General features: G+C 40.1%; 1 protein-coding gene across 1 annotated transcript in view; it reads left to right on the top strand.

Annotated features, from left to right (window-relative positions):
• Positions 1-27,770, top strand: part of LOC110530307 (BMP/retinoic acid-inducible neural-specific protein 3) — a 94,463-nt gene that overhangs the window by 54,874 nt on the left and 11,819 nt on the right. Inside the window, exons 5-6 of the mRNA XM_021613236.2 lie at positions 5,355-5,460; positions 13,951-14,187. Of these exons, the coding sequence (XP_021468911.2) occupies positions 5,355-5,460; positions 13,951-14,187 (343 nt within the window). The remainder of the gene's footprint in view (positions 1-5,354; positions 5,461-13,950; positions 14,188-27,770) is intronic.

The following is a 27,770-nucleotide window of genomic DNA, read 5'->3' as shown; positions in this document are numbered from 1 at the left end:
ACAATGGTTCATTGGATCAGTCTAAAACTTTGCCCATACACAGCTGCCATCTGGTGGCCAAATGTTAAATTGTGCCTGGGCTGAAATAATACATTATGGCCTCTCTCTTGCATTTCAAAGAGGATGGTACAAAAACAAATACAAAAAACTGTTATTTTTCTTTGTATTATCTTTTACCAGATCGAATGTGTTATATTCTCCTACATTTATTTCACATTTCCACAAACTTCAAAGTGTTTCCTTTTAAATGGTATCAATAATATGTATGTCATTTCTTCAGGTCCTGAGCTAAAGGCAGTTATATTTGGGTATGTCATTTTAGGCAAAAATTGAAAAAAAGGGGCAGATCCTTAAGAGGGCCAGTGATCTGATGGTTCAGGGTGTCGAAGGCAGCAGATATACATTACATTATCAGAAGTATGTGGACACCTGCTCGTTGGTTGAACATTCATTCCAAAACCATGATAATTAATATGGAGTTGGTCCCACCTTTGCTGCTATAACAGCCTCCACTCTTCTGGGAAGGCTTTTGAATAAATGTTGGAACATTGTTGCGGGGACTTGCTTCCATTCAGCCAATTCCTCCCAAAGGTGTTCGATGGGGTTGAGGTCAGAGCCCTGTGCAGGCCAGTCAAGTTCTTCCACACCAATCTTGACAAACCATTTCTGTATGGACCTCGCTTTGTGCATTTCCCTTCACTGGAATTAAGGGGCCTAGCCCGAACCATGAAAAACAGCCCCAGACCATTATTTCTCCTCCAGCAAACTTTACAGTTGGCACTATGCATTGGGGTATGTAGCATTCTCCTGGCACCCGCCAAACACAGATTTGTCCATCGGACTGCCAGATTGTGAAGCGTGATTCATCACTCCAGAGAACGCGTTTCCACTGCTCCAGAGTTGAATGGCAGCAAGCTTTACACAACTACAGCCAACGCTTGGCATTGTGCATGGTGACCTTAGGCTTGTATGTGGCTGCTCGGCCCTGGAAACACATTTCATGAAGCTCCCGACAAACAGTTATTGTCCACATACTTCTGTATATATATAGTATATCTAGGAGGATGAGAACAGAGGAGAGAGTCAGCATGTTGTGCTGCGACTCATAGAAAGCCTTTCAGATTTTTTTGACCCCTTTTTTCAATCTTGTCACGTCACTGCAACTCCCCAACGGGCTCGGGATGTGAAGGTCGAGTCATGCGTCCTCCAAAACATGACCCAACAAACCTTGCTTCTTAACACCCGCCCAACCCGGAAGCCAGTCGCACCAATGTTTCGGAGAAAACACCACTCAACTGACAACGAGGTCAGCCTGCAGGCGCCCGGTCTGCCACAATGAGTTGCTAGAGCACAATGAGCCAAGTAAAGCCCCCCCGGCCAAACCCTCCCTTAACCCAGATGACGTTGGGCCAATTGTGCGGCGCCCAATGGGACTTCCGATCATGACCAGTTGTGATACAGCCTGGGATTGAACTGGGGTCTGTAGTGATGCCTCTAGCACTGCGATGCAGTGCCTTAGACCGCTGTGCCACTCGGGAGGCCTCAGATGTTTTTTATTAAACCAAGCAGAAAGAGCCATAGCTCTAGTACTATAGTGGTGGGGTATTTTAGACTTTTTAATGATCAGACTTTAAATGATTTAGACAACATCCTGGTCAGCTAGTCATTCATATTGTTCTTTAAATAGACAAATGTGTTACAGTTTATTTTAGATTCCTTTATTTTCTGAATATTTACCTGTGATGCTACATACCGTGTGGTGTAAGTTATTCTCTCTTACCAAATTGTGTCTTGTGTTCCCCAACCGTCTAGTTGCGTCTAGAGGACAAATGTCCCATTTGACCAATGGTACACTTGACTGTCATGACTACATACAGTACAATACCTTTATTTGTTATGACAATTGTCCTTGATGTATTGTGAGTAGGTTTGGCCATAGACTACACTGAGAGCAAAATATAAAGATAATGATAGCAATGTGACATGATCCCAGTAGCAGTACTATACTGTATATTTACAGCTTGGTTGTTAATTGATTGAACTACATTTAATTTAATCTACTTAAATAGTGCTTTTTGGACTGTACGATTATTTGTCAAGGTCTATAAAGTTACCATTAGCATTTCAGAGGACCGGTACCTTAATATTTGTCAGAAAGTTTCACAATGGTATGTACTAGCTCTATGCATCTTAGCTAACTGGCAGACAGCAGGACTGTCTAAAAAACATAAGCTGCCAGGTCCGATTAAGCACCAGGAATCAGTGCTTTGAACAACACTGAGTATACAAAACATTAGGAACACCAACATGGTGAATCCAGGTGAACGCTATGATCTCTTATTGATGTCACCTGTTAAATCCACTTCAATCAGTGTAGATGAAGGGGAGGAGACAGGTTAATTAAAGAAGGATTTTTAAGCCTTGACACAACTGAGACATGGATTGTGTATGTGTGCTATTAACCACGTTTCCATCCCCAGTTTGTCAGTGTAAAGTCATACCGTACAAAAAAAATCATGACAACTGTGACGGCAACTGTGACGGTTTCTATGCAATTTTATAAATTCTGACAGATAATTTGTTTGTTCGACATGTTGGGATCTTTTTTGTCTGTAAAACTAATTATGCAAGAAATGGTGGTGTTTTTTTTTTAATGAGCAAATATTGATATAATAACCATAATATCAAAGTAAACTTGTTATCACGCGATGACATGTCGTAGTGGGAGGACACACCAAATCTTGGGAAGCTATGCAATTTAAATTAGCTTTCAGATAAAATAAGTTATGATGGACTTCACAAGGTGGTGAAAGTGTATGGTATGAGCTTGATGCTCCTTTCCAATAAATGTCGAGGGTCTTATTCAGGTGAAAGGATGTTCGATGCTTGACTGCCATTTTGACAAATATAAAACATTCTCACTCTTATCAATTATATCATCATGTAGACTAGCCCACCTGCAGAGCCACCCGCACTATATCTGCGAGCTGTTGGCCAGAGGGCACATGCAAAGACTGAGTCAGCACATTTGCTATTTAACGCAACAGTTTTTGTAAAAAAACATAAGGAACACATAAGTGAAAAAGTATATATTTTGTACATTACATCATCATGCAGTGATTTTTTTTTTAGTTTGGTGGAAACACACCACTAGTTGGAAAATGCGCTTATTTTCTTCATGCAGATTTTTTTATATTTGCATGAAAATCTGCCACCAATTGGATGTAAACCTAACTAGTCATGGGGTTGAACGGGCAAGAAAAAATATTGAAGTGCCTTTGAACGGGGTATGGTCGTAGGTGACAGCCGCACCGGTTTGAGTGTGCCAAGAACTGCAACGTTGCCGGGTTTTTCACGTTCAACAGTTTTCTGTGTGCATCAAGAATGGTCCCCCACCATCACCCGTAGGACATCCAGCCAACATGACACAACCGTGGGAAGCAATGGAGGCAACATGGGCCAACGTCCCTGTGAAATGCTTGTCCATGCCCCGACGAATTGAGGCTGTTCTGATGGCAAAAGGTGGTTCAACTCAATATTAGGAAGGTGTTCCTAATATTTTGTACACTCTGTGTATGTTATAGGACAGATTGATTAAAAAAATCACATGAAGCACTCTGCAAATACCTGGCTTCAGCTCTGCAGTGTTTCAAGATGAGAAGCTGCTGGTTACATTTTAGCAAAATTATCATCTCTAGTATGCGAGCCACCTGCTCCTCAATGCTCTGCCAACTGAGCTAATCATCCATGAGAGAGTGGGATGTGCTTGACCTGCCTGTGTACATGGCTTTAGGCTTTGTGGTTGTAATGAAACTTCTGGAGGAGGAATGAAATATATTATCTTATATAATGCAGGGGGACCATAAAGTACTTCAACTTATTTGGTATATATCACAGTAAGAAGAATTAAGTATAGTCCCCAATACATAGCATGTAGTGCTGCACTGACTTGATATTGTTTGACAAGGGTCGATAGAAAAACAATATTTTACAATGAATCATCTGTAAAACACCTTATTTATTCAGTATTGTAGCTTACTGGCAGCATTGTTTGTCAAGAAATACAGTCTTACTCTCTTACATAACTGCGAGGAAGATTTGGAAGGAGATTTGCAAGGGAGGTTTATATTGATAGATGCGATAAAGAGATCGATTTACATAATATTGCCTTTTCACTGTTGCCTTTTTTGAGCTCCGTACTACAGTATATTATTCATATTTCATCGGTTTGGAGGAGAAGATTGACATGGATTAAAGTATTTTGTGAATGTTCACACTTGCACATTCTAATGTGGGCTCGCACCAACCTTAGCCCAGGTCTTGCTGGCCCTGTTACAGAGCAGGGTTAGCACCAACTTTTAGCCACAGAAACATAAACACACTGCCAAAATAGCCCGTGTGAAACGGGGTCAAGAACAACGCATAGAATTTTAACTTTCCAATCAGAAAAGCTGCATTTTATCCCTTCATTTGAGAACAAAGACTTGAAAAAAAACAAAAAAACAATCTGTGTGTTAGCTATGGCTAACAAAAACGGTTGCTATGCAGGCTGGCTAATGTCTTCTCCCTTAGCTAGCCAACTGCTCCAAAAACTCTACAGCTGGGAGGGCAGCAAATGCTCCATATTCATCTGTTTTAATAACTTTTCAATGTAAGGGATGAACACAGACGCTCATCATTACCTTGGAAATAATGGACGATGAAGCGGGACAAGGCAGACACAGCATTCTCTGTATGCGAGATCGCATTTTTTCAATGAAACATGAAACGTTTCCGAGGTCGGACAGGCAGACAGCAAGGTTTATACAAACCATCACATACAATACTGTCTTTGATATATTCAGGTAAAGACAAGAGGATTCTAATATCCCATAACTCTTTGCACCACTATTCAACAAGGGACAAGCTATTACATTCGGGAATGACTGGGAGTGAATGGTAGTAGCACAGAAAGTTTGCCATCAAAGTGAAAAGTAAACACATTCGTAGTGAATATCAGCTAACTACTCAACAGTTTTACTGTCATTCCTATCCAGCCACATTTTTACTGGAATTCCTGACCGCTGGTCCCATGAATATTAATTTTTAATGCTTCCTCACAGAATTATTCCTTTGTCTTAATCTTCCCATCTTCAATTTATTGTAGCTTTTACTCAGGTCATCTTCAACCTAGCTTTTATTTCCTGGCATGGGTACACTCAAAATGGCTGCCAGTCCACCCATTATGCCCTCATTGACTTGAATGGGGAAACCCTTTCTATTCATTCTATTTCTAAAGGTTAGACAACTAACAACCAGGTACATGATTCACCAGTAGGCATAATAAGGCATTAAAGTATCTCCTTGTTTCCTAGGTAACAGAAACTAGGACCGGGCCCCTCGGATGCAGTAACTATGACAGCCTTGATTCTGTTAGCTCTGTCTTGGTACACAGTCCTGAAAATAAAATACAGCTAAAAGGTAAGCTACTGTACTCCATTTTCTAAACAGTTGCTCTGTGTTCTATTGTGTGTGTATAATATACTCATTATGTTCTTTGTTCTATGCTGCAAGACAAATGACTTGGAATCCACAAAAAATAGTTTTGCTGCCAAGAAGAAAAAATTACTTATTTAGTTTCAAATGATCATAACTCTCCAACTTGATGTAAGGGAGTATTTTGGTGGAGAAACTTTCTTGCGTACAATAAACTCTCCAGGCAAAAGCTTTGGATTCCCCTTGAGTGCTTCACTGTTCTTGCGAGCTCTGATCTATACAACCAATGCCATATGATTTTGATAAGTGTATATCAGTGCTTCTAAGCTTAGCAGTGGGCTCTCATTCGTCATTCCTCAAGGCTATTCATTCAGGCTCTTTGACTTGTGAAATCATGCAGTATTGGATCTCAAATCATAGATCATATCTGTGAAGCAAGGTTTTGAAAATCCTGTTGTGTGGGATTATTTTGGGATGGATTCATCCATCTGCTGGGGACTGGCGCTTAAACGGTGTATAAAATAAGCTTTGGTGACGTCCCAAAATGGTACCTATTCCCTACATAGTGCACTACTTTTGACCAGGTCAAAAGTAGCGCACTGTAAAGGGAATAGGGTGACATTTTGGACACAGGCTTTGAGTGCTGCTTCCATAACCTGGCTCCTAGCAGGTCCAACCAGCAGGTCCAACATGGCTGCACTGGTCAAACAACAGAGGCTAGACAATAGGGAATTGGGCAAATATCAGACATAATGAGGCCCAGATGGCCAGGACACAGTCCAAGGATGGAGGAACAAAATCTCCATACGCTAAGCCTTCATTCCCATAAACACCACAGGGATGGCTAACAACAAGGAATAGTTTAAAGACCAGCTTATGGGCCAAAACGTAAACTATGGTAAAGCTAGGGTTAGATGGAAGACCTAGGGTCTTACTGTAGACAGTAAGAACAGATGCGGCTTAAATACTCTAACAGAAGAAAAGCATTGATGGCAAGTGGCTAAGGACTATTGCGGAGATTTAATCCTGTTAATTTTATAAGCCATTTACATTACATGACCAAAGTATGTGGACTACTCGCTCATTAATGTCTTAATCGAAATTACGGCTTGCCTCTTATCCACTCATCATTCCCTTATGCCATAGTTTGTACATCTCAATTGTTATATTGCTTATATACAGTAGGTCTATCTTATTCATGAATGATTTCATAGTTTTGCTTATTTGTGTATTATAATTAGCTCATGTACTTTTCTTCATGAGGAGGGGATTCTATATGTTGTTGGGTCTGTAACCATGTTTGCCAGTGAAAGTCTCTACCCATTCAACATTTTTTTTTCAACAAAAAGTTCAGTAATAGACCCATGTTATTTCAGTTGATATTGCAAGGGTTGTTTTGTTTACGCAATGTGCTGTCTGTGCGCCGGTATATGGTCTATTATTATAGATCCTTGTGATTGTTCTTTCCTTCCTTTTTAGACCATAGGCCTAATAAAATAATAAAATGTTGTGTAGTGGCTTTGCTGGCATGCATCTAAACAAATGGGTTGAGTTTGCCCCACCAAGATTTACATGCTAAAAATCGCCACTGCCCCAATTTATTAAGCTTTTTAGGGATAAGAAAATGATCATACCTAGGCTAGAGAAACACAATGCAATAATGTATTTTCTTTATTTTTTCTAGTGAGCAAAGAGTTATAGTCTAGGCTGTAAACTGCAGTGAATATGCCATTTCAATACCCGCTAAAAAGCTCTGCGTTTTGAATGCATGATTCATTACGAAAATAATAATAATCTAGCCTAGGCCTGATTAGGCAAACATTTGGATCAGTAATGGGTATTTTCTCGACAGTAAAGGCACATTAGCAGGCTAGTCATAGTGTGTATTTTGTGTATCGGCGTTAACAGATAGGCCTACCATCTGACAATATAGCCTTCTCATGCGCTGCTTGCCAGTTATTTAGGCCATCTTACCGTGCCTTCTCTCCTTTCCGAGCGGACTTGCTCACCTAGAACCAAGAATGCTTCAACAGAACAAGGTTTTTGATAAGTTGTCAATTTTTTATCGTCGGGGGGGGCCTTGCGGCCGGGTAAGCGACTGCTTATTTAGCTTCTGCCTAGAGCCGGCTCTGCTTCAGAGCATCACACGTCTGGCTAAGCTTTATTTCAAGAGGAAAGAAATAGATAAGCAAGTGACAGTGATGACAATCTCTCTAATCCAATAGTGAAGCCAAGTCTAAGCATCGTGAACACAGGAGAAAAGATGATGAAGGACTGGTAAAAAGCAGTCGGTATCAAGAAGTGAAAGGAAGTGCATATCTACTGGTCTCTCCCTGCACAATGTATAATTCATGAAAACAAAGTCCAAGGGTATATCCTCCAAAGATCTTCCTCACCTCATGTTCTGAAGGTGTAACACTGTAAATTTAAATGTTCAATCCAGGATTTTGTTTACTTTGTGGTGCAGGGCTTATCTAAAACTGTGGGATATATTTTTATGTTTGTCTTATCCCTATATGAAATACATTGATGACTGTACAATGCCATTTCAGCTATTGTTTACGTGAAGTGCACTAAAAAAGCTATCTACAGGCAGGAAACCTAAATCTTTGGTTCACCTCTCTGCTAGCCCAAGAGCAATTGTAAATTGAAAATTGGCTTACCATGATGTATACAGTGCCTTGCGAAAGTATTCGGCCCCCTTGAACTTTGCGACCTTTTGCCACATTTCAGGCTTCAAACATAAAGATATAAAACTGTATTTTTTTGTGAAGAATCAACAACAAATGGGACACAATCATGAAGTGGAACGACATTTATTGGATATTTCAAACTTTTTTAACAAATCAAAAACTGAAAAATTGGGCGTGCAAAATTATTCAGCCCCTTTACTTTCAGTGCAGCAAACTCTCTCCAGAAGTTCAGTGAGGATCTCTGAATGATCCAATGTTGACCTAAATGACAAATGATGATAAATACAATCCACCTGTGTGTAATCAAGTCTCCGTATAAATGCACCTGCACTGTGATAGTCTCAAAGGTCCGTTAAAAGCGCAGAGAGCATCATGAAGAACAAGGAACACACCAGGCAGGTCCGAGATACTGTTGTGAAGAAGTTTAAAGCCGGATTTGGATACAAAAATATTTCCCAAGCTTTAAACATCCCAAGGAGCACTGTGCAAGCGATAATATTGAAATGGAAGGAGTATCAGACCACTGCAAATCTACCAAGACCTGGCCGTCCCTCTAAACTTTCAGCTCATACAAGGAGAAGACTGATCAGAGATGCAGCCAAGATGCAGCCAAGATGCAGCCCATGATCACTCTGGATGAACTGCAGAGATCTACAGCTGAGGTGGGAGACTCTGTCCATAGGACAACAATCAGTCGTATATTGCACAAATCTGGCCTTTATGGAAGAGTGGCAAGAAGAAAGCCATTTCTTAAAGATATCCATAAAAAGTGTTGTTTAAAGTTTGCCACAAACCACCTGGGAGACACACCAAACATGTGGAAGAAGGTGCTCTGGTCAGATGAAACCAAAATGGAACTTTTTGGCAACAATGCAAAACGTTATGTTTGGCTTAAAAGCAACACAGCTCATCACCCTGAACACACCATCCCCACTGTCAAACATGGTGGTGGCAGCATCATGGTTTGGGCCTGCTTTTCTTCAGCAGGGACAGGGAAGATGGTTAAAATTGATGGGAAGTTGGATGGAGCCAAATACTGGACCATTCTGGAAGAAAACCTGATGGAGTCTGCAAAAGACCTGAGACTGGGACGGAGATTTGTCTTCCAACAAGACAATGATCCAAAACATAAAGCAAAATCTATAATGGAATGGTTCAAAAATAAACATATCCAGGTGTTAGAATGGCCAAGTCAAAGTCCAGACCTGAATCCAATCGAGAATCTGTGGAAAGAACTGAAAACTGCTGTTCACAAATGCTCTCCATCCAACCTCACTGAGCTCGAGCTGTTTTGCAAGGAGGAATGGGAAAAAATGTCAGTCTCTCGATGTGCAAAACTGATAGAGACATACCCCAAGCGACTTACAGCTGTAATCGCAGCAAAAGGTGGCGCTACAAAGTATTAACTTAAGAGGGCTGAATAATTTTGCATGCCCAATTTTTCAGTTTTTGATTTGTTAAAAAAGTTTGAAATATCCAATAAATGTCGTTCCACTTCATGATTGTGTCCCACTTGTTGTTGATTCTTCACAACAAAATACAGTTTTATATCTTTATGTTTGAAGCCTGAAATGTGGCAAAAGGTCGCAAAGTTCAAGGGGGCTGAATACTTTCGCAAGGCACTGTAAGCCACAACCATGACAAAATGCATAAATCAATCCACATATTTAAATGATAGGGTTATTTATCAATCTCACTGTATTTGCATCTAATTAAACCATCAAACAGTGCATATTGGTCACTATATTAAGCAAATGGTTTAGAGTCTATAAGGATGCCAGGAACAAAAATTGTGTTTATATTATCTTGTCTTGTTTAACCAAGGAAAATGTGATCATTCAATTCTTAATCTTCATTAGAGGAAGCCGACACCCAAAAAGTATTTTACGGCACTGTAGAAATATTTAACGATAATCTACCTTTTTCAAATTCATATTAAATTGAAGTAGATTACCATTATAAGGTTACTAGAAAACAAACAATCACAGCTAATCCCATTTCAGACTCCTATTATTCATTGCAATGGAAAAGCCCATGTGGTTCAATAATAATATGAAATCCCAGAGGTTAATGCCAGTCTAATAAATTTAATATTTTCCAATTCTTTAAAAGTAGGCTGTAGGGTCGTCTGCAGACAAGCATTTCAGCGAACACTAATTTGCTTCGAACACCCACGACAGAAATGTCACCACAAGTCAAACAAGCACAAAGTAGTGTGAGGATAGGAATGAGCTCAGAGCATTCTCTTCCTTCAGCCATCGCTAATTATAAACGCAGCTTGTGCCAATTTCCAGCGCCTTCCTCAGGTTTGACATTTAAATTGCCAACCCACTTAATACCGCCGTCTCCTGAAGGAAGCCCACTGCTGACAGATACCCTGTAACTACTGAGAGATGGTTGAAAATCTGTGTGACAGTATTTTTTCAGATTGAGTGTGTGTGTGTGTGTGTGTGTGTGTGTGTGTGTGTGTGTGTGTGTGTGTGTGTGTGTGTGTGTGTGTGTGTGTGTGTGTGTGTGTGTGTGTGTGTGTGTGTGTGTGTGTGTGTGTGTGTGTGTTGAATTTTGTAACTTTCTTAGCTAAAGCATCTCTGCGCTTCCAGCAAGACAAGTCATTAGCACAGGGAAAAGAAATGAAATATGGGAAAGTATTGTTCTTGACAACTGAAGCTTGCAATTCCACAGAAAAGTACTCGTTGCACTCCCCCCCCCCCCAAAAAAAGTGGCAGAGATGGAAGGGCTGAGGTGAAGAGGCTGTTATTTAGCCGTCTCCCAAATTAAAGCCCATTTCTGCCAGATAGCTCTCCCATTGGCTCACAGAACCTGTCAGCCGCCAAGGCAGGAAGACTGTGACTAATTGTGTCTGCTCTCCACTATTCAAAAAGTAAATACCAAGGAACACACATAAATATTCATAATAAGGCACACGGATTGACTCCACTCTTGAAACATTTCCAAAGTGTTGAAAACTGAGAGGAAGCCTTTGTCACAGCCAGCTAACATGATCATTAGATTCCAAACACCCACAGCTGAGCTTCTGACTAAACAAAACCATTAGGGAAATTGAGAAAAGCAGACAATTTAATACATATTATTGAACTCTCTGCAAGGTTATTGATATGTATTGATCAGAAAAAGATGTTACCATTTAAAACAGATTATGGGTTTTCAAATGACGTGTGATTTAAAATTGGACGGTATCTTTATCAACATTGAATGTCACCTATTTTAGGTGCATGTACAGTGCATTCGGGAAAGTATTCAGACCCGTTTACTTTTTCCACATTTTGTTATGGTAGTCTTATACTAAAATTGATTAAATTGTTTTTTCCCACCTCAATCTACACAAAATACCCCATAATGACATTTTTGCAAATGTATAAAAAATGTAAAACTGAAATATCACATTTACATAAGTATTCAGACCCTTTGTTGAAGCACCTTCAGCACCGAAAACAGTCTTGAGTATCCTTGGGTATCGGATACAGATCTGTAGATCCTCTCAAGCTCTGTCAGAGATGTTCGATCGGGTTCAAGTCCGGGCTCTGGCAGGGCCACTCAAGCACATTCAGAGACATACAAAGCCACTCCTAAATTGTCTTTACTGTGTGCTTAGGGTCGTTGTCCTTTTGGACGGTAAACCTTCGCTCCCAGTCTGAGGTCCTGAGCACACTGGAGCAGATTTTCATCAAGGATCTCTGTACTTTCCGCTGTTCATCTTTCCCTCGATCCTAACTACTCTATCAGTCCCTGACGCTGAAAAACATCCCCACAGCATGATGCTGCCACCACCATGCTTCACCGGAGGGATGGTGCCAGGTTTCCTCCAGATGTGATGCTTGGCATTCAGGCCAAAGAGTTTAATCTTGGTTTCATCAGACCAGAGCATCTTGTTTCTCATGGTCTGAGAGTCCTTTAGGTGCCATTTGGCTAACTCCATGCTGGCTTTCATGTGCCTTTTACTGAGAAATGGCTTCTGTCTGGCCACTCTACAATAAAGGCCTGATTGGTGGAGTGCTGCAGAGATAGTTGTCCTTCTGGAAGATTATCCCATCACCACAGAGAGTGACCAATGGGTTCTTGGTCACCTCCCTGACCAAGGCCCTTCTCCCCCAATTTCTCAGTTTGGCCGGGCGGCCAGATCTTGGAAGAGGCAATGGTGGAAAAAGTACCCAATTGTCATACTTGAGTAAAAGTAGAAAATGACTCAAGTAAAAGTAAAAGTCATCCAGTAAAATACTACTTGAGTAAAAGTCTAATACTTGAGTAAAAGTCTAATAGTATTTGGTTTAAAATATATTAAGTATCAAAAATAAATGTAATTGCAAAAATATACATAAGTATCAAAGTAAAAGTATAAATAATTTAAAATTCCTTATATTAAGCAAACCAGATGGCATAATGTTCTTGATATCCAAGGGCACTCTCCAAAACTCAGACATAATTTACAAACAAAGCATTAAGCATGTTTAGTGAGTCTACCAGATCAGTCGCAGAAGGGATGACCAGGGATGTTGACTTGATAAGTGCATGAATTGGACCATTTTTCTGTCCTGCTAAGCATTCAAAATGTAAGAGTACTTTTGGGTGTCAGGGAGAATGTATGGAGTAAAAAGTACGTCATATTATTTAGGAATGTAGTGAAGTAAAAGTTGTCAAAAATATAAATAGTAAAGTAAACTACAGATACCCCAAAAAAAGACTTAAGTATTTTACACCACTGGGAAGAGTCTTGGTGGTTCCAAACTTCTTCCATTTAAGAATAATTGAGGCCACTGGGTTCTTGGGGACCTTCAATGCTGCAGACAATTTTCAGTACCGTTCACCAGATCTGTGCCTTGACACAACTGTCTTGGAGCTCTATGAACAAGTCCTTTGACATGATGGCTTGGTTTTTACTCTGAAATGCACTGTCAACTATGGGACGTTATATTGACAGGTGTGTGCTTTTCCAAATCATGTCCAATCAATTGAATTTACCACGCGGACTCCAATCAAGTTGTATAAACATCTCAAGGATGATCAATGGAAACAGGATGCACCTGATCTCAATTTCGAGTCTCATAGCAAAGGGTCTGATACTTATGTAAATAAGGTATTTAAGTTTGACATTTTTAATACATTTGTAAACATTTCTAAAAACTTGTTTTCACTTGTCATTATGGGGTATTGTGTGTAGATCGATGAGGAAAACATTTAATTGAATTAATTTTAGAATAAGGCTGCAACTAAACAAAATTTGGAATGAGTCAAGGGGTCTGAATTCTTTCCGAATGCACTGTATATCAAGTGTAAGCCTGTCTCATGCAGTAAAGGACATTTGTCCAGGCATATATACAGAGCATGTTCTGAGGGGTGGCATTGTTTAATAGAAGTGTTCCATCAGAACATTAGTCTCAAATAGCATCCGATTACCTATGTATTGCACATCTTTTGACCAGGGCCCATGCCTCCCCTTATTCTAACATCGTAGGCGCATCATTTCATAACCTTGACCATCTACACTCTGGATTTTGTTTGGCATTCTCTGCCATATCTCTGAGATGTGTGGTCTTTATACCTAATTCTCAATTACTAGCAACTAAGTTCCTTTGTCTTGCAGTGGCTACAATAAACAACCCAATTATAGTAATTCCCATCTCATTTTTAGACTTTTGCTCTCACTATGGAGGGATAAAGGGGACATATTGCTTTGTTTTGAACATGAACTTCATGTAACTTGAAGGCACTAAAATATAATATTTCATCAATGACAAGATGCTATAATATTCTCCTCTGTATTCAGGTTTACAGGATGTCCTTCCAGAATTCCTCCGGAACCGTTTCGTGGAGGCTGCTCTCAGCTACGTGGCATGCAACTCTGAGGGGGAGCTTTTGTGTCGTAACAATGACTGCTGGTGCCGCTGCTCTGCCAAGTTCCCAGATTGTAACTGCCCCTTTGCTGATATTAAAGTCATAGAGGAAAATCTGCACAAAAGCAAGGAATCCTGGACCAACTTCAACACCGAATTCATGGAATCAGGTGGGCTATTTGTTTCAGTTGTTTGTTATTCATTTCTGTCAAGCTGCATTTGAAAGCTATTGGGAGGAGCAGGACACAGGTGTACGATAAAATGGGCAAGGAAAAAATATTTTTTAAATCCCAAAATGGCTAGAACTATTTAGCTCAAAATCAACAAACATCTAGCTCATGCCCTGAATACGTGGTTTGAGATCGGAGGCAGGTCGTTTTCTCCATTGCTTTTGTTTCTCTACCATCTATCTGCAAGAGAGGGCTTCTATCCATCTGTTGGATTCTGTATAATATGGAAAGTGCATTCTGAGTGACGTTTTGAAGGCATAGACATGCTCCTTGAATTCACTAAACATCATTTTGACAGCAATAGCAGAGCAGCTCTCACATTAAATCTTTGTAAAATGCTGCGTTGTTGACAAGCTACAGAAAAGGAGAAATATGTTTCCTCATAATTACAACATATTCTTTTACTGCTGATGTTGTTTTTGTCTGAAGCCTAACTTGAGCAATTTGTCATGATAATGAGCAAATTACCTCTTAATTTTTGGGGGGATGGTTGAGTGTCAAAGCAAGCAATATGCAAGACATATCTTAAAAGGTACACACACACGGACGCACGCACGCACGCACACACGCACACACGCACACACACACACACACACACACACACACCTAAAAGCAAGCCTGAAAATGCATTATGTACAATACAGAAGAAGGGAGTGACCTAAGCACTAAGCATTTTTAATGGGGCAGAGTTTGTCTTATTATGTCTCTTCACTTGCCACTGAGCAAAGCATCCAAGACTCAGTGCTGCTGGCAAGAGTATGCTTACAGTCTGAATGTGAGGTTGAGCTGCAGTTCTGCTGAGATTAGTTGATAAATATTGTAGCGGGGGAAAACTAGAAATTGGTGGAGAGTGCTGGCACATCATGCACCCTTGGACCAAGTATTTCCCCCAGCCAAGGAATGATCCAATCAGAGAGATAAATCCTGCCTCCGTCTCCAAAGCCTCTCCTGCCCCACGTTGGTGCTTCAATGAAATCCCCCCCAAATCCCTTTAACTGTAGCACTTCACTCATCAAAATGCATATCTGCTTTCAGCAGGTGAAGTGGCTGGCTCGAGAGGACTAGTCCAGCCAAGGCAAAGCCTGGCTAGATGTATATTTACTCCAGTCATTAATTTGTTCTCATTGTCAGAAGGCTAGATGGGTTGGGAGTCTGGCAATATTAATAAGAGGACTTTGATTAGTGGTTCAGCAGCGAGGCCGGAAAACCCTATTGTATTTGTTTCCTTTGTATTGCCAGGAGAAATTGGACACCGCCCTAGGATGAGCTACTTCTGTACTCCTTACCACGCTTGTCAAATATCAGAACTCAAAATCATGCAATATGCTTTTGAAATATTTAGATTTTTTTAAATGATTTTGACTACTTTAAACATCTTCTCCAGAATTGCTAAACAGACTGGAATGAAATATGATATATAACCTCTATGGGTGGACATCTTGAAACGCAATATTTTCCAAGACTAGAGCACAAACAATATGTCTACCAGTGGTGGTTGGTGCCGTTTAAAATTAGGGAGGACGATTTTTTTTATATGAACATGGCCTTATTTCTATTACAGAATATTGGATGACTGTCATTCATATTCCATTCACCCAGCTCAATGTAACATCGATAGGTTTAGGCTACTACATGATACTTGAATTTCCACTTTACCCATCATGAGGTTGCTACAACCTATGAATTAAAGTTTACAACATAGAGAGAATTTTGAGTAATCAAGGTGAGACAGTGACACATTCAATACCGCCTTGCACATTCTTGCCTGTATCTAGCTGATCTAGGGAGTAATCATTAGTCCAACATTTGCTAATGTAAATTTCTATTGGCCAAATACAGGTATTTTTATCCCTGTTTTGTTATGTTTGCTTCCGTTTAAGAAACATTTTTCAATTCACTTTCATAGCAGCCACATAAAAACAGCTTCATCACTTTGCTTGTTGTATATATAATTCCTTCTCGCAACTATCTATGCGCTCTCCTCCTCTCAACTTTTCCCTTCGCTTGTGGACTTCAGTGCACTACACATCAGCTGTCTGTGACCAGGAAAAAAACTTTACAAGCCAAACCTTGAAATAAATTAATTAGTTCTGAACTGTTCAACTATTGTCTTTCTCTCTCTTTGAGTCAACTAATCATCACATTTTATGCACTGCAGTGCTAGCTAGCTGTAGCTTATGCATTCAGTACTAGATTCAATCTCTGATATTGTTATTGGGTGGACAACATGTCAGTTCATGCTGCAAGAGCACTGATAGGTTGGAGGATGTCCTCCGGAAGTTGTCATAATTAATGTGTATGTCTACGGAAGGGGGTGAGAACCATGAGCCTCCTAGGTTTAGTTTTGAAGTCAGTGTTCCCAGAGGAGGACAGAAGCTATCTGTCCTCTGGCTACACCATGGTGCTAACCTACAGAGTACTGCTGAGGCTTTAGTAGAACATCAAATTTTATTAGTCACATACACATGGTTAGCAGATGTTATTGCGAGTGTAGCGAAATAGTTCCAACAGTGCAGCAATATCTAACATGTAATCTAACAATTCCACAACAACTACTTAATACACACACATCTAAAGGAAAGGAATGTACATATATATGGATGAGCAATAACAGAGTGGCATAGGCAAGATGCAATTGATGGTATAAAATACAGTATACACTGTACATGTGAGATGAGTAATGCAAGATATATAAACATTATTAAATGTGGCATTATTAAAGTGACTAGTGATTGATTTATTAAAGTGGCCAATGATTTCAAGTCTGTATGTAGGCAGCAGCCTCTCTGTGTTAGTGATGGCTTTTTTACAGTCTGATGGCCTGGAGAAAGAAGCCTGGAGAAAGAAGCTGTTTTACAGTCTCTCGATCTCCTTTGTTTTGTTGTACTGATCTCACCTTCTGGATGGTAGCAGTGCCTCGGTTGGATGCTGTACTTGATGATCTTTTTTGCCTTCCTGTGATTTCGGGTGCTGAATGTGTCCTGGAGGGCAGGTAGTTTGCCCCCGGTAATGCGTTGTGCAGACCACACCACCGGTCGGTGATACAGTCCGACAGTATGCCATCAATTGTGCAACTGTAAAAGTTTGTGAGGGTTTTAGGTGACAAGTCAAATTTCTTTAGCCTTTTTAGGTTGAAGAGGCAATGTTGTAATGTGGACCATTTCAGTTTGTCCGTGATATGTACGCCGAGGAACTTAAAACTTTCCACCTTCTCCACTACTGTCCCGTAGATGTGGATAGGGGGGTGCCCCCTCTGCTGTTTCCTGAAGTCCACGATCATCTCCTTAGTTTTGTTGATGTTGAGTGAGAGGTTGCTTTCCTGACACCACACTCTGAGTGCCCTCATCTCCTCCCTGTAGGCTGTCTTGTCATTGTTGGTAATAAAGCCTACTACTGTTGTGTCGTCTGCAAACTTGATGATTGAGTGGGAGGTGTGCATGACCACGCAGTCATGGGTGAACAAGGAGTACAGGAGGGGGCTGAGCACACACCCTTGTGGGCACCAGTGTTGAGGATCAACGAAGTGTAAATGTTATTTCCTACCTTCACCACCTTGGGGCGGCCCGTCAGGAAGTCCCGAACCCAATTTCACAGTGAGGGGCTGAGACCCAGGGCCTCAAGCTTAAGGATGAGCTTGGAGGGTACTATGGTGTTGAATGCTGAGCTGTAGTCAATGAACAGCATTCTTACATAGGTATTCCTCTTGTCCAGATGGGATAGGGCAGTGTGCAGTATGATGGCTATTGCATCGTCTGTGGACCTATTGGTGCGGTAAGCAAATTGAAGTGGGTCTAGGGTGACAGGCAAGGTGCATGTGTTATGATCATTGACTAGCCTCTCAAAGAACCTCTCCTCCGGAGGCGTTGTTTTGGGTCAGCCTCTGGAATCAGTTCAAATGCCCTGGTCGTTCGCACAAAGGATCCGCTTTGGGAAAGTCATATTCCTGGTTGTAGTGCTGGTAAGTTGACATAGCTCTGATATCCAATAGTTCTTCCCTGTTGTATGTAATAAGACTTAAGATTTTCTGGGCTAACAATGTAAGAAATAATACATAAAAAAACTAAACACTGGAAGCGAGGTAGCCCTCTCTGTCGGCGCCAACTTGATATCTCTTATCTCTCTGCTTTCAGTTCCACTCGGACAGTACTGACGTGCTGCTATCATTGCAAAACAGTGTGTTTTATTTGGTGATGTGAATATATTTGGTACAGTTTTAACTGAAAATGTATACTTTTTTAAATGTTTCACAATTGTTACTTTTATGAAATTCACTGAGGAGGGTCCTCTCCTTCCTCCTCTGAGGCGCCTCCACTAATGTCCACTATAAGCCAATAAGCTTGTATGGATTGTTTTTCCTGCCCATGCGGCAAAACAGAGCCATACCCTACACGTTAACTAAACTCACCTCCCTGAGCATGCATGCAAAATTCCATGACTCTGAGTCACACAGATCAAAGATATACATATGTGTCCGCTATTGCGTCAACGTGTGGTCAATCTGAAAGTGCATGCATATGTTGAGTCCAGTTCTGTTACAATACAAATATCCATGTCTGAATAATATGCATTTATGTGCCAGACCACACCCAAGAGATGCTAACCAGGAAAATATTGCTCTGTTGCTTGAGATCCTAGATTGAAAAATATTGTATTGAGAGACCTTGTTCCATAGATGCCACATGTCAAATTTCGTGCAGATCCGTCATTCGGTGCCAGAGGAGTAGTGTTTTAAGTAGTGATGGGGTAAAAATCGATACAGTGGACAATATTTGTTGTTGTTATTGCTATTTAGCGTTAACTAGCGCTAGTCGGAAGTCCCTGCGCCAAAACTCATCCTATAGCTTGTTATTCGTCGACTTTTTAAATAGTTGGTTTATACCACTTATTTACATGACGGATCAAAACTCATTTCCTCAAGCTCTCTCTTGTCTCTCTGCATCAAACATATAGAGAGGAATATGTTTGGAACATCAAATCGCAATATCGAATTGCAATACATATAGAATCGTGGGAATCGTGTTATTTGCAATACATATCGTGTTGGTACTTAAGTATCGTGATAATATCATATTGTGAGATCCAGAGGTGGCACCACAGGATGAAAAATGGTGTGGCAAAATGTTTGTGTCTTTTCTTGGGCCTGGAGTTTTTCCTGATCTCAGGACTTGGTCAGGTAAAAATCTGGGTCCTATTTGTGGGCTATGACAAAAGATTAGTATTATAGAGAGCTTCCCTTTTCCTCTGTGCAATGACTATAAGGCCTTTTGTTTTTCTTGTCTGGTCATGTGATTTGGAAACACTCCTGGAATCTGATATCAAAAGAGCCAGAGAACAACTTCGATGGACAACATACTCTGTAGTATAGTGCACTGGGGTTAAGCGTTATGCAAAGAATGGTTACAATATATTTAAATATTAATTTCACTCCATACACACACACACACACACACAATGTTAAGCAGTGGACTTTGAAAAATAAAAAAGACAGGTAGGTTTCAATGTAAAAAAGTATCAGATTTGTTCATCTGGTTGCAGTGATCTTCTGCAATTATTAATTCTGTAAGGTTCATGTAAGGCAGGGTTATATTTAACACTATACACAGTAGACTTTGTAACAAAGAAATGTTTTATGTGTATGTATAAAAAAAAAACACTAACCTTCTGTTGCTGTCCTGGTCTCCATCTAGCCCACCAGAGGTTCGTTTCCGTAGCGAAAAGTTTTTCTATGACGGGAACTAATGAATATGTCTGGTAAACGCATTCGGTGCTGCTGCTTTGAAAGTACTGCGGCAAATGCTGTCTCGCCACTCGTTTTCCCCTAGTGTTTTTCCGAAAATTCTAAATTGTGGAAAATCCATCATGGTGAACCTTATGTGTCCTTGAGGCAAATTTGTTCCTTGAGAGGAGAGGGACCTATGTACTGAATGTCATGACTCTAGGTCCGACAGGGTGAGGGGTGTGACCTTTTTAAATGTTGCATTTTAAACTGATTGTTATAGTGCCACCATGTGGCCAAATGACATGGCATTGCATGAATGTGTGCACACTTTACTATCCTTCAAGGTTAAACATCCTAAGCCTTACCATCTCACAGGAATTTGCATGGGAATGTGCCATTTTGGAAAAAGAAGAAGAACAACCAATGGCAACAAATACAATAGGGTTTCACCCAGCTTTGCTGCTTGAACCCCTAAAAAAACAGTTTATTGTACTGAAGGCCTTTGCAAGAAGGGTTAATGAGTATATCCCAAACGGTACTCTATTCCCTATGCAGTGCACTACTTTTGATCATAGTCCTATGGGAATAGGGTGCCATTTGGGACGCAGCTCATGACCTCCTTGGGCAAAAGGAATTAAATAATTGAAAGGCTCCGCCCAATGTTTCATAACGGCTCTCATTAGTAAAGCAATTTCTACACAGATTTCTATGACTGACAAAGCAAAATCAGTCTCTCACGCTAGCACCCAGGCTAATCTAATATTAGTTGTATAGTTATATAGTCAAATGAGTTACACTTGACTGTATGTAAATCTGCAACATACAAGCATTATGTAAATCTTAACAAATTTACCTTCTTGGATCTATTTTTTTATCCGACAAAAACGACCTGTCAACACCTCCTTTTAACTACTGTGAAAGATGATGTGCAGAGCTGTAAATTCAGCCTGTAAAAGTCAAAAATTATCTTAGTGTTAGATTCACTATCCCTTCATGATACAGTGCAAATCGCTTAATTACCACAATGGTTCCATTATGTTAATTAAAAACATGCCTTCAAGTAACAGAGAGTTATTTGATACATGGTACCACCTACAAATAGTCTTGGCACTGCTTCCCCATCAAGACCTGCCAATTGAAATTTCACTGATGGCTTGCCCATTTCTGCTTTTATTACCTAAATAAAGCATGCACTGGAAGCAGTTAGATGTGTCACATACACATTTTGAATGTGACAGATTTGTAATAACAACAAAAATACTTCTCCAGAAATTGATTTCTTTGGTTCAATAGCTGGCAACATTTCCTAACATCGTGGTATTTATTCAGGGGATTATTTCAGGGGATTACATTTGTCGGGTGAACAAAACATCACTATATATCACCAAGGACATCCATGCATCTTCAATATTTAGCATTTTGTACATGTCTTACTGTTTGACTGATTTGTATTGCTTTTTTATCCCTACATTTCGACTGAATTGGATTAGAATGTGATATGCGTATCACACACACTGATTGGATGATAACACTGTCATAACAAGGATCAAGCATTATGTTGACACATGCAGGTAGATACTTCATCCATAGCTCAATAGTGCTTGACCAGCAGCCAAACTAATGGAATGCATATAGCCACAGAATTTGGCTATAATCTGCCATGTAAAAAATATTAATTCGCAAGATACTTAGCCTATGTACTGGTAGACGTTGCATGTTGCACATGCCAGTAATATGATTGGAGCTATAATTCTACCATGAACGTATGCTGATGCAGTGCCACACGGATAAACACTTTGTAATCGTTAGTATACAGACTAAGAAATTGGGTCAAGCTTCACACAAGCACTACACACAAGGCACTGGATTGAATAAATCTTCAGGTCAAAGATGATGTTTGCCAAAGGTTGAAGTTCTGAGTGTGCCACAAAGATTTGGAAATATGCACCCATTGTATTAATAGTTTTCTCGATACATTGAGGAATCGTGAGTTGAATAAAGCAGGGCTTTGGGAATAGTTCCCTTTGGGATGCTACGATCTCTGTGATTTTGTATTCTGTGCAGACTTCACATGTTGATGCCGGAGGCACGTGAGTTCGCTTACATGATCGGAGACCATGCAGCACACGTCTACCTTAAATCATGCAGCAGTGGCAGCAAACCAGTTTTGCTATATTTCAAACGAGTCCAGAATTAAGTTGAAGATCATTTAGGCTACTGAAATTCTATACAAGCTTTTAAATGCTATTTAGACAACAGCAAAAACAAGCTAAAATTACCCTTGCCATTATCACCTTGGCTGCTGTAGGTTCATTCACCTCAGTCGATCTACAAACACATAGCCTATTAGCTATACAATTGTAATGTTATACCCCTGAAAGGGAGGAAATATGAGAAATGATATGATATATAATTTTAATATAGGCCTATAAGGAAGATAAGCCATGTGTCTTATTTTATTTAAGTTCCTAAATTGTTTGATAAGATTAGTACAGATTTTCTCAGGTGACCCCACACGGTACTAACCTCTCTCTCTGCTTGCTTCCTCTCTCTCTCTCTGTCTCCTCTGCTTCCTTCTGCAAGCACTGCAGCCTGCCTCAGCCTTACCACTGAGCGCCACATCACTGTCTGTCTCCGTAGCCTAGTCTCTGTGAAGTTATTATGAGAATTTAGTAGAATATTTTTTGCTCCTTCTAAGGTAGGCTGCGTTTAACGTTAGCTTCTTACTTCATCCTTCTAGCTGGCTAAATAATACTAGCCAGACACGTTCAACATTACTGCAATATACAGTTGAAGTCAGAAGTTTACATACACCTTAGCCAAATACATTTAAACTCAGTTTTTCACAATTCCTGACATTTAATGCAAGTAACAATGCCCTGTCTTAGGTCAGTTAGGATCGCCACTTTATTTTCAGAATGTGAAATGTCAGAATAATGGGAGAGAGAATAATATGTTTCAGCTTTTATTTCTTTCATCACATTCCCAGTGGGTCAGAAGTTTACATACACGCAATTAGTATTTGGTAGCATTGCCTTTCAATTGTTTAACTTGGGTCAAATGTTTTGGGTAGCATTCCACAAGCTTCCCACAATAAGTTGGGTGAATTTTGGTCCATTCCTCCTGACAGAGATGGTGTAACTGAGTCAGGTTTGTAGGCCTCCTTGCTCACACACACTTTTTCAGTTAGGCCTCAAATTTTCAGTTCAGGTCTTTATGATGGCCACTCCAATACCTTGACTTTGTTGTCCTTAACCTCTAATGACTCCCCATCCCACATGAGGGAGCGTAATCATCGACTGACACTAATTAGCATAACGCAACAGACATTAATATTCCTAGAAAATATTCATATTCATGAAAATCACAAGTAACATATATTGAGACACAGCTTAGCCTTTTGTTAATCACCCTGTCATCTCAGATTTTCAAAATATGCTTTACAGCCAAAGCTAGACAAGCATTTGTGTAAGTTTATCGATAGCCTAGCGTAGCATTTTGTCCAGCTAGCAGCAGGTAACTTGGTCACGGAAATAAGAAAAGCAATCAAATTAAATTGTTTACCTTTGATGAGCTTTGGATGTTTTCACTCACGAGACTCCCAGTTAGATAGCCAATGTTCCTTTTTTCAAAAAATATTATTTTTGTAGGCGAAATAGCTCCGTTTATACTTCACGTTTGGCTGAGAAATCGTCCGGAAATTGCAGTCACGAAAACGCTGAAAAATATTCCAATATTAGCTCCATAATATCGACAGAAAAATGGCAAACGTTTATAATCAATCCTCAAGGTGTTTTTCAAATATCTATTCGATAATATATCCACCGGGACAATTGGTTTTTCAGTAGGACCGATTGGAATAATGGCTACCTCTGTATTTTACGCGAGAATCACTCTGGGAGCCATCAGGTGAGCAGTTGCACAATGTAGCCGCTTACGGGTATTCTTCAACATAAATGCGTAAAACTACGTCACAATGCTCTAGACACCTTGGGGAATACGGAGAAAAAGTAATCTGGTTGATAGCCCATTCACTGCTCAATAGGGACGCATTGGAACCCAGCGCTTTCAAAACATGAGGCACTTCCGGATTGGATTTTTCTCAGGCTTTCGCCTGCAATATCAGTTCTGTTATACTCACAGACAATATTTTTACAGTTTTGGAAACTTTAGAGTGTTTTCTATCCTAAACTGTCAATTATATGCATATTCTAGCATCCTGTCCTGACAAAATATCCCGTTAACTACGGGAACGTTATTTTTCCCAAAATGAAAATAATGCCCCCTCACAAAAGGTACTTTGGAAGTATGCTTGGGGTCATTGTCCATTTGGAAGACCCATTTGCGACCAAGCTTCCTGACTGATGTCTTGAGATGTTGAGTCAATATATCCACATCATTTTCTTACCTCATGATGCCATCTATTTTGTGAAGTGCACCAGTCCCTCCTGCAGCAAAGCACCCCCACAACATGATGCTGCCACCCCTGTACTTCACGGTTGGGATGGTGTTCTTCGACTTGCAAGCCTCCCCCTTTTCCCCAAACATATAATTATGGCCAAACAGTTCTATTTTTGTTTCATCAGACCAGAGGACATTTCTCCAAAAAGTCTGATCTTTGTCCCATGTGCAATTGCAAACCGTAGTCTGGCTTTTTTTATGGCGGTTTTGGAGGAGTGGCTTCTTCCTTGCTGAGCAGCCTTTCAGGTTATGTCGATATAGGAATCCTTTTACTGTGGCTATAGATACTTTTGTACCTGTTTCCTCCAGCATCTTCACAGGGTCCTTTGCTGTTGTTCTGGGATTGATATGCACTTTTCACACAAAAATACATTCATCTCTAAGAGACAGAACGCGTCTCCTTCCTGAGTGGTACGGTGGCTGCATGGTCCTAGGTTTACAATTATTTTTCTAAGGTCTTGGCTAATTTCTTTTGATTTCCCCATGATGTCAAGCAAAGGGGCAATGAGTTTGAAGGTAGGTCTTGAAATACATCCACAGGTACACCTCCAATTGACTCAAACGATGTCAATTAGCCTATCAGAAGCTTCTAATGCCATGACATAATTTTCTGGAATTTTCCAAGCTGTTTAAAGGCACAGTCAACTTAGTGTACAGTGGGGCAAAAAAAGTATTTAGTCAGCCACCAATTGTGCAAGTTCTCCCACTTAAAAAGATGAGAGAGGCCTGTAATTTTCATCATAGGTACACTTCAACTATGACAGACAAAATGACAGACAAAATGAGAAAAAAAACTACAGAAAATCACATTGTAGGATTTTTTATGAATTTATTTGCAAATTATGGTGGAAAATAATAATTTGGTCAATAACAAAAGTTGATCTCAATACTTTGTTATATACCCTTTGTTGGCAATGACAGAGGTCAAACGTTTTCTGTAAGTCTTCACAAGGTTTTCACACACTGTTGCTGGTATTTTGACCCATTCCAGGCCTCTCTCATCTTTTTAAGTGGGAGAACTTGCACATTTGGTGGCTAACTAAATACTTTTTTGCCCCACTGTATGTAAATGTCTGACCCACTGTAATTGTGATACAGTGAGTTTTAAATGAAATAATCTATCTGTAAACAATTGTTGGAAAAATTACTTGTGTCATGCACAAAGTAGATGTCCTAACCGACTTGCCAACACTATAGTTTGTTAACAAGACATTTGTGGAGTGGTTGGAAAAACAAGTTTTAAGGATTCCAACCTAAGTGTATGTAAACTTCCGACTTCAACTGTAAGTCTCTGCCGGCAGCTAGCCCCCTGACTGATTGATCTACTGTATTTATAAGCGACTATTTACCAGTTGTGCACTCATTCTCCGAGAGCCAGTTTTTGTTTATTTTGGGGATGTCTGGAGACATGGCAGGAGTCTCAGGACGGGTTTAAAATTGCAGGACGGTTTTAAAACAGCAGCAGACACCTGCTCTCTAAGCCTATTTCAAACACCAGTTGAACGTTGCTACTCTCTTGAACAACTTTATGTCAGGCACCATACTTTCTTGTTCAATTGAATACATAAACATTGTGAGTTAAACTTTCCCCGTCTCTATTTTTGGCATGAAATTAATCCATCGTCAAACTTGACCGGTAAGCTCAGCAAAGTAGAACAGATGTGTGAGGAGGTGTTGTATGCTGAAATTAACAGGGTTTTTTGGGGGGAGAAAAACTTAATCAACTCTGTTCAATATCTGACTTCTTGCCACAAAGACATTGAGGTATAAATAGAATAGCAGACCGAGGCCTCTCCTCTCTCTTCTGCTGAAAGATAGGAGAGACCATGGCAGTTCATCTTCTACTATTGTTCACTCTGTGTGCCTGTTCATATAGGTGCGTCAAATCCACATGGGGTAATCTAGTGTGGTTTTGGGATCCTTCAGCTCAGACTCCATTTCTCACCAGGATCGCCTGCAGAGATCCTTTGTAACAAATGGCACCGTTTTCCCTATATAGTGCACTACTTTTCACCAGAGCCTTATGGACCATTGTCAACAGTAGTGCACTATAGGAAAAATGATGCGATTTGGGACGCACACATAAATTGTTCAGGGGAAAGGACCACATGCCCACTGTACAAAGGCAGCTGGAGGTGCATTACATGTCTCTGGGGGGTGGCTAATGTAATGTATACTCTCCCTTCTTACTTTCTCGTTTCCTAGAATCTTTGCTCTCCCAAGGGACCTTTTCTGAGAATGTAGTTATGGGGATAGTATTAATCCTTCCTTTCTGCCTTAAGAGATAGAATCACTGCCTAGGTGAAGGTATAGCTTACATACAACTACCTCTCTGGGAAAATAAGTTTATAATGTTTTCTGCCAAACACTTACGGGTTTCACTTACGTGTATAACTTATACTTTTTTGGACTATATTGGTGGTTTGTTGTAGCAAATTGAGCTAGTTGTAAACTTAAATGTTTTTACCGAAACAATGTAATTGAAAAACATTAAACTGATGTCAGGGAAAAATTGTGAGTACAGATCAGCTCAGTAGCGAATAACAATGAACTTCCTTCTGTCTGTTTGCGACCATATGTATTCAACATGGACAGTTTGTGATGCCAAGGGTAGTCTCCACTGGCTCAATTAGATTCGGACTCACACTGTCGAGTCCAGCTCATCAAATGTCATAGTACTAAAGTGAGGATCTCATTAACAGTATTAAGCAGTTCATTTTCAGGTCTTTATAAAGGCAGTTTTATAAACACTAGCTATTGTGTGTGAGTAATATGTGGGCTGGTCCACCACAAGATTACAATGGCAAAATGTTACTTATTAGTCCAAATATGTAATTAAGAAAAAATCTATGTAATTTATATTTTTATTGCAAGTAAATAGCAAGACAGCTGTCTGTGCATGTCTATCAGAAGATAACGTTGAATGTGAATGTAAGTGTAGTAGAGTTGTGTAAGTTCAGTGGGACAGCTACCCATCAGGACAATAGAAAATGCCCTTCATACACTGAAGTTGAAGAGGTATTAAGAGTCCTTCATTACTCTGAATTTAATTGAAACAAAATGTGGTATTCATATATTCACAATACCCTATTAACGACACTAAGCTTTTCATTATTTTTCTATGTTTTAAAGGTTAAGCAAAAATAAAAAGTCAACTCAGTACATATAGCACTTTGGAAACCTTTCCCAATGGCTCAAATGTTCACAGTGCCAGCCACGGTACAGCAAGTCTCTCCCAGGTTGGTTCTTCCCTCTTGAGCTACTAAGCCCTAAGCCCATTGCTAAATGTAATGTGCGACATAAGCCTTGCAAACATTTCTATCTTTACTTTGCCCAAGGCCAA

The sequence above is a fragment of the Oncorhynchus mykiss genome, chromosome 8, assembly GCF_013265735.2.
Source record: "Oncorhynchus mykiss isolate Arlee chromosome 8, USDA_OmykA_1.1, whole genome shotgun sequence".
Lineage (NCBI taxonomy): Eukaryota > Metazoa > Chordata > Actinopteri > Salmoniformes > Salmonidae > Oncorhynchus > Oncorhynchus mykiss.
This window is presented reverse-complemented; position numbering and strand designations above follow the sequence as displayed.